The sequence below is a fragment of the Rousettus aegyptiacus genome, unplaced genomic scaffold (assembly GCF_014176215.1).
Source record: "Rousettus aegyptiacus isolate mRouAeg1 unplaced genomic scaffold, mRouAeg1.p scaffold_m13_p_14, whole genome shotgun sequence".
NCBI classification, from domain to species: Eukaryota; Metazoa; Chordata; class Mammalia; order Chiroptera; family Pteropodidae; genus Rousettus; species Rousettus aegyptiacus.
Window position 1 is genome coordinate 5,320,036 of NW_023416289.1, and position 12,277 is coordinate 5,332,312.

The following is a 12,277-nucleotide window of genomic DNA, read 5'->3' on the forward strand; positions in this document are numbered from 1 at the left end:
TCTTAAGAGTCTTTCCTAGTTCATTGCCATTGTTGGTAGTGTTTTTTGTAAACATGGAAATTTGTTTTTCCTCTAATTACAAAAGTAAAACAGTGAAGTCTCAGTTTACACTCATTTAACTTGAACACACTTAACTATACTTTTATGCTTAGAAAACCTTTTTTTCTTTTTTTATACAATATAGCATGTAAACACAAGCCAACTACTTCATCTAGTGCCCACCCAGAAGAACAGTAATCTACACCGATGCTGGAGGAAGAATTGGCAATGTTGGATGTTTTTGAGAGAAGATAATTTTATAAAATTATGTATTCTGTATCTTGTGAACTGTAGGAAGGAAAGACTGACATTTTACTACAGATAATCTTCATCTTTACAATAAATTTAGAACTTAATCATACATAAATTTAACTTCAGTACATAAGCTATTTATTTTTAAGTGCAGAAAAACACAAAGAAAAGTATTTAAGTCATTCATAAACCCACCCTGAGAGAAATACTGTTGGTATGGATTCTCAATCTTTTTTGTATGTTAGTTACATACATGTAGTGGGTGGCTTAGTGTCCTACAAAATTCCTTGTCAACTTGAGAACCTCAGAATAAAATCTTATTTGGAAATAGGGTCTTGACAGATATAATTAGTAAAGATACTGTCATACTAGATCAGGGTGGGTCCTTACTCCAGACTGGTGTCCTCATAAGAAGAAGAGAGGACAAAGACACACAGGGAAGAAGGTCACACGACAGGCAGAGATTGGAGTGATGCAGCTAGAAGCCAAGGACACCACGGGTTACCAGCAACCGGGAGAAACTAGACGAGAAGCATGGAACAAGTCTCTTTCAGAGCCTCCAGAAGGAACCACCTTACCAACACCTTGATTTTGGACTTCTCGCCTCCAGAACTGTGAGAGAATAAATTTCTGTTGTTTTAAACCACCCAGTTCACAGTATTGTTATGGTAGTCCTAGGAAACTAATAATTTTCATACTAAATCAGTAATATATAGGGCATAATGTTTACTCTTCTGCCCATGATATACTGACATGTGTTGGTATGTATCCTGCAATGTGAATTTAATACATAGTATTGGCTCATACACATGTAATTTATTTAACTATGTACTGAAAAATAGACATTTGGGTTTATATATGCATTTTTTTTTTTTGCATCTATCCAGAATGATTTCTTTAATCCCTCGAAGTGAAAATACTTCCTCTATATTTAAAATTTTTGATTTGTGTTGCCAAGTTTATAATGCCATTAGTAGCAATTTATACTACCATTAGCAGCATACGTTTTTGAATGCTCATTTACCCCAAATCCTTACCAATACTGTGTATTGTCCTTTGAAATAATCTTTGCCAAATTAATAGGCAAAAATAACATCTTGATGAATTTTTAGATTCTTTTTCTTGGTAAAAAAATAAGATACATATTATAGAAAATTGGGGAGGGGGTGGGGTATAGAGAAAGCACAAAGTAAACAGCCCCATAACACTGAAGGCTCAGAGATAAATTGTTAACTTTCAGGTCAGTTTTGCATCTATGTACTATATATTTTAATAAGAATGGAGTTATACTGTATATATCATTTTTTTGCAGTTTTTTTTTCATTTACAATATAATAATCTTTCCATGTCACTAAAGAATCTTCTAAAACATTTTTAAGGACTTTTTCATTCTAACATATGGATACATTATAATTTAATACCCAATTATTGAGCGCCTATACACACACACACACACACACACACACACACACACAAGGTTAAGGTCTCCTTGATGCACTCCTGTAGCTCCTTAAATTTTTTCATATTTACACTTGATAATTACTTGTTCTGGGTCTGTTCTACCCATGAGATCACAAGCTCTATGAGAGGAGAGATCATGCTTGTCTCATTTACAACTGTATCATTGCTTGGCAAAGTACTTGATATTATAATAGGCACTGACTAGACATTTGTTGAATATTTGGATAGATGGTTAGTTCTCTGGCTGAATGAACGGATGAGTGAGTGAGTGGATAATCAGACCCCAAGAACCAAACCTCTTACCCAATATTGATTTCTTTTTTTCTTGAGATATAATTGACATATTACATTGTACTAGTTTTAGGTGTACGACATAATGATTTGATATATGTATATATTGTGAAATGATTATGCAATAAGTTTAGTTAACATCCATCACCACACAGTTAGACATTTTTTTCTTGTGATGAGAACTTAAGATCTCTCTCAGCAACTTTCAGATATACAACACAGTATTGTCAACTGTAGTCACCATGCTGTATATTGCATTCCCTGGACTTATTTATCTTATAAGTTGGGAAGTTTGAACCTTTTGACCACCTTTGCCCATTTTGCTCACCCCTGTCAACCACCAGTCTGTTTTCTGAGGTAATTTTTGCTTATTTTTTTAGATTCCACATATGAAATCATACAGTATTTGTCTTTTTCTGAATTTCACTTACATAATACATTCAATGTCCATCCATGTTGCCACAAATGGCAGGATTTCGTATTCTATGGCGAATCACACACACACACACACGCACGCACACACGCCTCCCATGTACCACAGTTTCTTATACATTCATCTGTCAATGAATGCTGCGGTTGTTTCCATATCTTGGTTATTGTAAGTAATGCTGCAATAAACATGGGGAGGAGACATCTTTTCAAGGTAGTGATTTCGTTTCCTCTGGATAAATACCAGCCTTGCCAAATTATATGGTAATTCTATTTTTAATTTTGTGAGGAACCTCCCTACTGTTTTCATAGTGGCTACACCTATTTACATCCCACTAACGGCACTCAAGTGTTTTCTTGTCTCCACATCCTTGCCAACACTTGTTATTTCTTGTATTTTTTATAATAGCCATTCTAGCAGGTTTGAGGTGGTATTTTACCTTGGTTTCAATTTGCATTTCCCTGATGATTAATGATGTTGAGTACCTTTTCATGTATCTGTTGGCCATTGTATGTCTTTGGAAAAATGTCTGTTCAGATCGTCTGTCTGTTGTTTAATGAGGTTGTTTTGCTTTATTTTTTTTCTGTTGAGTTGTATGAATTATTTATATATTTTGTATAATAACCCCTTGTCAGATATATGATTTGTAAATATTTTCTCCTATTCTGTAGGTTGCCTTTTATTTTGTTGATGGTTTCCTTTGCTGTACAGAAGCTTTTTAGTTTGCTATAGTCCTAGTTGTTTATTTTAGCTTTTGTTGTCTTCGCTTTTGATGTCAAATCCAAAAATTAATTGTCAAGACCAATGTCAAGGAGCTTACCACCTATGTTCTAGGACTTTTTATGGGTTTGGGTCTTATGTTCAAGTTTTAATCCATTTTTAGTTTATTTTTGTGTATAGTGTAAGATAGGGGTCCGGTTTCATTCATTCGCCTGTAGCTGTCCAGTTTTCTCAACACCATTTATTGAAGAGTCTATCCTTTTTTCATTTTATATTCTTGGCTTTTTTTTTCTTGTAAATTAATTGACCACATATATGTGGGTTTATTTATCTGCTCTATTTTGTTGCATTGATCTATGTGTCTGTTTTTATGCCTGTACCATACTGGTTTGATTATTATTGCTTTGTAATATAGTTTGATATCAGGAAGTGTGATGCCTCCAGCTTTGTTCTTCTTTCTTAAGATTGCTTTGGCTGTTCAGTGTCTTTTTTTTGTGGTCATGATTGATTTATTGAAACTCAATCATTAACATCCATGCCCTCCACTCAAAGCAAAGCCCTCACTCATCACCTGGGCTTTAGCTTGATATGCATTTCCAGCCACCTCAGGTATTAAGTTTGCAAGTATCCCTCACTCTAATAAGAGGAAGGAGAAAAAGAATGACCAATAGGTCATATGGTGACTCCAGTGTAAAGAACCATTTTATAGCCTGAATGCAGGAAGGAAAAGAAAAAAGGACAAAAATGTTTAAAAACACAGCAGTAAAAAGCAGATTGGGGTATACAGCCCAATATCTACTCCAACAAGCCCCATAAGTATCGCCAGGTCTTAATTGTTTATGATGACAGAAAAGGCTAAAAGAGCATATTCTTTTTATTCTAGAATACCAAGTCTTTCCTGTGTATTAAATGTAGCTAATTGTAGTTTATACTGTTAATTGAATTTTTAGCAGGCAGATTATCATTCAGAATAAGTAAAGCTGGTTCAAGGGGCAGACATACTTGGCTCATAGCATCAGTCCCTAACAGATAAGAATGCCTGACTGGAATTAATCACAACATGCCAGTTAACTTAGCTCCCAGCAAGAGACGCTTCACATACTTGGTGAAATTGGCTTCAGCCCTGCCAAAGTGGATAGCCTCCTAAAGTGGCAATTCAAACAAATGATGGCTTTTTGCTGGTAGCAGTACACCCTTTTAGAAAATATTTTTTGGAGACATAAGCAAATTGCAAACACACTTGAAGCCACAATCCAGTACCAGTCATATGATAATTCAATCTGAATGGAATTTAACATTTCTTGCCTCATGATCACGGGCAATAAATTTAAATCTCGATGTGGCTGGGAATACAAAGTGATAGAGCCACTTTAGAAAAAATTTGGCAATATCTTATAAAGTTTAACGTTTATTTACCTTAAAACCAGCAACACCTCTCTGTCTTGGTTTGGGCATCTTCGCTCTGTGTGCCCATGTGGCCTTTTCTCGGTGCTGTGTGGGCCTTCTTATAAGGCTACCACTGCTATTGGATTAGGGCCTCACACTTAAGACCACATTTAACTTTAACTACCTAATAAAAGCTTTATCACTAAGTACAGTCACATTAGGGGTTAGGGTTTTAACATGAATTTGGGACGGGGGTTGTGGCGGGGAAGGGACGACATTCAGCCCAGAGTACACTCTTCGGTATCTATCCAAGAGTAATGAAAACTTGTATCACACAAAAGCATGCACATCAGTGTTACAGTAGCTTTTCTCATAATCACAATCACCAAAAACTGGAAACAACCCAGATGTTTTTATCCAGCGAATGGATAAATGTTGGGACGTTCATGACTTACCAATAAAAGAACAAACAACTGACACATGCAGCAACGTGGATGAATCTGAAAGGCATGCTAAGTTGCATGAAGCCAGAATCAAGTCTACGTAGTGTATGACTACATTTATGTGACATTTTGGAAAAGGGGTAACGAGACAGAAAGCTGATCAGTGGTTGCCAGGGGATGTGTGAGGGGTTTATACCACAAAGGGACACCAGGAAACGGGGTGATGGAAATGTACATATTGATTGTGGTAGACGTTACTTTTTAAAAATTCATAGAAGTGTACACGTAAAATAGTTTTACTGCATGCAGATTTTACCTCAATGGATCTGACAAAACAGAAGGATACCTGAAAAAATTAATTTATTAATTTTGGTAAAATACTAAATAGATCCAAAAAGGACTTTCAAGCACAAAACATTAGGATAAATTTTTGTTGGGATAGAATGGGAATGTGAAGTAAAGGAGAAAATGGAATGATATAAAATTTCTAGTTGAAAGTTTTGTAAGTATATTTTTTAAGTGGATTACAGTGTCAAATTGTTAATATTTAGAGTGCCGACTTTGAAAACAGATATTAACAAGCAGAGCATAGTTTAATAAAATACATAGTTGATGTTTTAAGACCATCAATGTTACTTCAGTTATATTGTTTTACTAAAAACGGTAAAGAGAATTTTATCTCAAAAACAATTCGAATTTTTTTGATGATGGAAACCAAAATAAGCAATACTATTTTAAAATTTAGTATTCCCCACCTAAGTACAGGGAATATTTTATAAACTTATTTACAAATATTTATAAAGCAGTCGTAGTCAACTTCTGTTCTTGTCCTTCCTTGATCAACTTAAATCAGCACTAAAAGCAAATCCTACCCTAATTACTGTGACTTCTTTTTGCAGGGTTTACGAATAGGGTTTCATGGTCTCAGAATTGTTCCTGAGGCATCTTGTTATCTTCCAGGTGTTCCTTCTCTCCTACTTCCAGGTTTCCTCTCCATCTTCCCTGCTCCTATTAAAGCTTTTAAAGCTATTAAAGCTTCCCTACACTCTTGCTTTTGTCCCAGTATTTCTTCTTGGTTTACAAGCCCCACTGCCTTTTAGCTTCTCAGGCATATTTTATACTATTTATAAATCAAGGATTGGAGATAAAGTGATTCAAGCCTTTATATATGAAAAGAAAGCAAAAAAAAAAAAAAAAAGAGTAAAGTTAAGCCAATTGGGTGACTCAGTCTGAATGTATACTGGCTTAAAGGTGGGAAAAGAAATTACTGCTTAAAAAATCAGTAATTATGTTAAAGACGCAAATAAAATTTAATTTGGTAAAGAATTAGAAATTAGGAGCGACGCCGAAAACGAACTTTGGCAGATAGGCCCTTTGAAATCCTTATTTTGCTGATAAAACACAGGTGATGAGAATCCCTTCTAGAGACATCTTGAACATTCAACCTTCCCATGAAATTAATGTGTTTTGGATGTTTTTCTTCACTAAAGCCCGGCTGGATGGTCTTAGGCCGGAGCGCTACTTAAAATGTAGAGAAGCCGCTTTTATTTCAGCCCGGAGGAAACTACACGAGTTCATTTTTTAAATTATTTTTATTGATGATTTTTGACCTCCGTGGGCCTCCGGCTCGGACTACATTTCCCATCAGGCCGTGCTCAGAACTACGGGTGCCTGCGTGAGACCAAGCGTTGTTAGCGGCAGCGCAGTCGCTGTATAAAGCGGCGGACGGGCGGGCGCTTCGCGGTTTGAATGGCTACGGGCCCGGGCCCTCGGCTCACCTGAGGACCGGCCGGCCCGGGGTGCGCTATGCCATCGGGAGGCGACCAGTCGCCGCCGCCCCCGCCACCCCCTCCGGCGGCGGCAGCCTCTGAGGAGGAGGACGAGGACGGCGAGGCGGAGGACGCGGCGCAGCCGGCCCGGTCACCGGCCCCTCAGACGCAGCAGCGGTTCGAGGAGCTGTGCAGCCGCCTCAACATGGACGAGGCGGCGCGGGCCGAGGCCTGGGACAGCTACCGGAGCATGAGCGAGAGCTACACGCTGGAGGTGCGCCCGGGGCGGGGCGGCGGGCTTCCCGGCCTAGCCGCCCGCTCGCCCGCTGCGGGACTGCGCCCCTCGGGGCCCGTGGGGCGCCGCGGGGCGGCGAGCCGGGAGGGGCGGGGGGCCCCCCTGCGCGCCGCGGCCCTGGACGCCCGGCTTCGGCGACGCTCCGCGCGTCCCCGGGGCGGCCCGGTCTCGCTGCGCGTCCCTGGCGCGTTCCGACCGGGGAGACACCTCTCGCCCTAACGTAGCACCGCGAGGCCGGGTTCGCGATGACCAAATCGCGGCCACCTGGTCGGCAGAACAGGTGCAGGGGTCACGCCCTCACGGGCAGGGGGAGGGGCCTGCCGCCCTCGCTCCGGGCTCCCCCGGGTTCACGCCGCCTCGGTGGGCGCCTGCCCTCCCGCACCGCGTAGCCTCGGTCCCCGCGTCGCGTCTCTGCACAACCGCGTCGTTAGGTGTCGGGCCGTGTTCGCGTACGTGTGCACGAGAGGCACGAGAAACGGGCTTTTTGCCCAGCTGGTCACAGACACACCCCCTGCTTGTCACTAGGATGTCAGGACCGCGATGACCTTGAGCACCTATTGGTTCCCCTAGATACCGCACGGGACTCTTAGAATTAAGTCAATGTCTTACAGGTATGCTACGTCCCTTTCTTCGGACGCGACTCGCAGAGGGGAAAAAAAATGGTTTTTCTAGCCAGTGAGGCTCCGCTCTCTAGGCGCCTCCCCCTTCTGGGCCAATGGGAAGTGACGCGGAAGTCTGGGTGGTTGTTTATCAGCTGTTTCTCGTTGCCCGTGTGTGTAGCATTTAAACAGGAAGCCACATGATTTTCTCAAGTTGTTTTACAGGTTATGGAAAGAGTGGGGCACATGGGCTCCGAATGGGAAAACCTAACCAAAAGAAGTTAACTATAATAGGGTGTTTTTGTCTATATGTCACTAAGGTCATTTTTTTTTAGTTATTCTTCCATCAATAGGATTTTAATTCTGTTCCTTCTCTTCATTGTTTTATCTACAGGGGGAGAATAAAAAGCTAGTGCTCTACTGGCTTTAGAACCTGACAGACGTAGGTGACTTTGGACAATTATCCACCTCAAAATTCTATTTTGTGATATGTAAATTTGAGAGATTTGTAGCCACCCGCACAGAGTTGTTCTGAAGGTTAAATAAGGCAAAATGTGGTTCCTGGCATATAAAGCGCACATACGGGCAGCGTGCAGAGTCTGCAGAGCTGTTTCCTATACTTAGGTGATCCGGCTGAATAGGCCATGTTCTTGTTTATTTCGCAGTGGTTCCTGTGGTCAGGCAAAGAGAAGGATTCTTTTTTTGGTGATGGGCATATAAATGCCTCCAAATAAGCTCTTGTCTTACCCTCAGGATAATCCTGTAAATCAGATTACTGTACATTTGAGGTATTTCAACGCTTAGATTAAGTCACATGACATCCAGTGTTATGTAAACAAGTGACAACAGATGGTTAGTAAATTATTTTTGAAAACATGTTTGTTTACTCAATTTCTGGCCTATGGAGCTTATAGTTAAGTATGCTATAAGGTAATGCGATGTTTCATGCCGAATACTGGTTGCAGTGTTTTATATCTTTTGATTTCTATTATTTTCTGTGTTGCATACTTGTGATTCATTCAGTTCTCACAGTCCTCAGATAAGAAAATCAAACCTCTGAGACTTAAGTATTTTGCTCAAGGCATTCTACTCCCAGGTTGGGACTCTAATGGTACATGGCCTGAGAGAGAGCCAGGTGGAGTCTATATTGCCTTTTATGATCTTGGAAGTTAATATAGCATCATTTTTACTACCTGTGCTGTTGGTTGAGACATTTCAAAATGGAACACAGACTCTTGCCTCTCAGTGGCAGAATATCAAAGTCGAGTTATAAGATGAGCGCATGGGATAGGGCCATCTTTGAAAATACAATTTCCCACAAACATAAATATCACTTTCAGTTTAAACATAAGAATTTTTTATAGTGAAATACATGTAGCTCATTAGCTAAACGTCAACTTTCTTTTATTTTACAGGGAAATGATCTTCATTGGTTAGCATGTGCCTTATATGTGGCTTGCAGAAAATCTGTGCCAACTGTAAGCAAAGGGACAGTTGAAGGAAACTATGTATCGTTAACTAGAATCCTGCGATGTTCAGAGCAGAGGTAACTATGTTAGAGTTTGAAAAGTACAGTGTGACTGATATAAAAGCTCATAAATCGTAATGGTAGTAAGAGTTCTCTTTGTTCATTTTCTGAGCATTTGTACCTATGGAGTGCTGAATTTTGAAGCTATGTCTTGGTTTTCCTTTGTCACATCTAAGTATCCATTATAACTTACTTCTTTGGTGAAAAATATTTAAATTTTAATGGATTAGGCACTTGTATGAAGAGTTTACTATTAAAAGTTGTGACTCATCTGTAATATTAGAGAATTCAAAAGAAGGGTATTAAATACCTTAGGAAACATTCTAGATTGAAAAGGTAGATAAACTCTTACATGATATTAAATTCAGCACTACATGCACAGGGCATATCTCAATATGTAGAATGTGTAAATACTTCTGAGTTTTCTGTTTGGAGTATAAGCACCACTATTATAATCAGTTCCAGAAAGGGTCAAATAATACTTTACATAAGAGACAGAAATTGCTTTTACCATCTTTTGTGCAGTTGAATTGATTACATTTACTATCTGTGCCTCATGTGTGAATTTTCTCTGACTTAAGAAAGATCGGTGGAAAAGGATCTTGGATCTTGAACATTTTGGAGGGTAAATACCTATGTCACAATTTATGGACCTAATGGTTTAAAAGATCACTATTAAAATAATTAACAAGAAACTTAATATTTCAGCTATAGTTTATTAACTTTGAACTCCATCCTGAGTTATATTTAGGCCTAAGAACAAGTGGCAGTGTATAGAACACTGGTCTGTTAACCTGGAGAAGTAGACTTGAGTTAGGTGCAACAGTGTAATCATTACGAAGACGAAGATGAAAGTAGAGGCTGAGTAATTCAGTTACGTGACAAGGAACTTTAGAAATAAACGTCAACTTATGTAATCATTATGAACTATAGCAAATAGAATGTATCTAACATTTTAATGCAAGTAATACAATCCTAGGCTTCACTTTTATTTCCATTTCAAAAACTCAATTTTTATCTTTAAATTTTTATCTATAGTTTCAGATTATTTACTTTTTTGTCATAATAGACTAAATGGATTAAAAACAAAGCAGGTTGGGAGAAGATATTTACAATATATGTAACTGACATAAGATCAGTATCAAAATTATAAAGAACTACTAACAAATGGTTAAATAAATGACAAATGGTTACTGAAAAATGGGCAGCGAATATGATTTCACAAAGGACAAAACTCACATAGCCAATAGATATAGGCAAAGGTGTTCAACCTCATTAGTAATCAAGGAAGTTCAAAGTAAAAACAAGATAACATTTTATTCTCATTGGATTGGGGAAATTTGAAGTCTGATAATACCAAGGTTGGTCATTATGTAAACAAACAAGAATTCTGTATTGCTGGTGTGCGTTGGTAAGCATATAAATTGGCACAACCACTTTAGTGGCAAATTTTGCAGTGTCTAGTAAAGTTGAAAATGCATATTCTTAACAGTTCTTCTTGAGGTACTTCCTGAAGAAATTCTTACATAAGAATGTGCTCATTACAGCATGTTTAGTTATAATAAAAAATTAGATACTTCAATTTTGATTAGTTGGGGAATGAATGCAAAAAATCATGGTGGTTCATGTGAAGGAATATTTTTAGCAATTAAAATGAATAAATTAGATTTGCGCTCAGCAACATTAATCTCAAAAACAAGAAGCAGCAAGTTGCAGAATGCTACTTAGAGTGATACTATTTATTTAAAACTTTAAAATCACACATACAAAAGATAGTGCTTACTGTTTATGGATATATATATATATATATATATCTCCCCATAATCTCCATATAGTGACTACAGTAAGTAGTTCTATATAAAAACATGGATGGGAAAGATTCGGACTAACTTTATAATGGTGGTTATTTTTGGAGAAGAGTGGGGAGTGGAATTCGGGAGGAGTGCAAATGGAAACTTTGGCTGTTTCTGTAGAATCTGAAGCAAACATGGCTAAATTCAATATTTGTTAGACCCGGCAATAGAGTACATGAATGTTGGTTACATTACTCTGGTCAATTATTTTGTATTTTTAGATATTTCATAATTTTTTAAAAACCCTCAGGAAAGCTCAGGAAAAAGATTAGGAAGATACTAAAGAGGAATTTTTCACTCAAATGGCCTACCTTATAATTTGCTTTTTGTTCTGGTTCTACAGTTATGCTTGCCGCATAGGCCAAAGGGTAGGGTGACCTCGAGAGTAACGAAAGACTCCTCCTCCCCCTTTTGCTTGTTCTGTCTAGATAACAGATGTATTGCCTAAGTTCCTGTTTGAAAATCTCATACCCTGTAACTGTCTGTAGCCCATAGCAACTCCCGCACTCTATAACCACCTGAGGACAAATTACTCAGTCAGCCCATGACAACTGTAAAACTGTAACTCCGCGGATAAGCCCTATAAAAGTAAAGTTGCCCCTGAGCTTGGGGCTCAGATTTTCAGAGCACTAGTTCTTCCGGGACTGCTGGCGTAATGAACTTGAGTTCTCCAGCTCTCCAAGTGGTGCTTGGTTTCTCGCCAGTCTGATTATTCTGCAACAATATGAGAAATCAGTTTGTAAGAGATTAAGCTAATCAGAGGCACAAATTGTGATTTATATCACTGTCTAAAAGTAATATAATTTAGTGAGTTAATTCTTATTTACTATTAATTATATTTGTGTACTTGTGTTAATTATGAAAAATCTCATTTTTTATTTTTAATGTCAGCCTAATTGAATTTTTTAACAAGATGAAGAAATGGGAAGAAATGGCAAATCTACCCCAACATTTCAGAGAACGTACTGAGAGATTAGAAAGAAACTTCACCGTTTCTGCTGTAATTTTTAAGAAATATGAACCCATTTTTCAGGACATTTTTAAATATCCTCAAGAGGAGCCACCTCGTCAACAAAGAGGAAGAAAGCAACGGTATGTCTTTATATTTGCTAGACAGGAATACACATTTGTCCATCTGCTAGATTTTTGATCCCTCAGTTTTTTCCTTTAAGCTTATTTTGCTAGTCTTAAAAACCATATGTGATTTCATA

The 12,277-nt window shown here is 38.4% G+C and overlaps 2 protein-coding genes across 7 annotated transcripts in view; both read left to right on the top strand.

The window, feature by feature from the left end:
• The window catches only part of CHD9 (chromodomain helicase DNA binding protein 9), a 158,486-nt gene extending 157,332 nt beyond the window's left edge, over window positions 1-1,154 (top strand). For all 3 annotated transcript variants that reach the window (XR_004954206.1, XM_036231271.1, XM_036231272.1), the window contains exon 40: window positions 185-1,154. Coding sequence is in view for 2 of the 3 variants with exons in the window: in XM_036231271.1 (XP_036087164.1) it covers window positions 185-237 (53 nt within the window). In the remaining variant the exon portion in view is untranslated. The remainder of the gene's footprint in view (window positions 1-184) is intronic.
• A 5,586-nt stretch (window positions 1,155-6,740) lies between these two features.
• RBL2 (RB transcriptional corepressor like 2) overlaps window positions 6,741-12,277 on the top strand; it is a 50,725-nt gene continuing 45,188 nt past the window's right edge. For 2 of the 4 annotated variants that reach the window (XM_016142384.2, XM_036231277.1), the window contains exons 1-3: window positions 6,829-7,065; window positions 9,101-9,231; window positions 11,958-12,158. In XM_016142384.2, coding sequence (XP_015997870.2) covers window positions 6,829-7,065; window positions 9,101-9,231; window positions 11,958-12,158 — 569 coding nt within the window. Of the gene's footprint in view, window positions 7,066-7,374; window positions 7,698-9,100; window positions 9,232-11,957; window positions 12,159-12,277 lie in introns of those variants that run through there. The other 2 variants (XM_016142385.2, XM_016142386.2) reach the window with 2 other exon arrangements.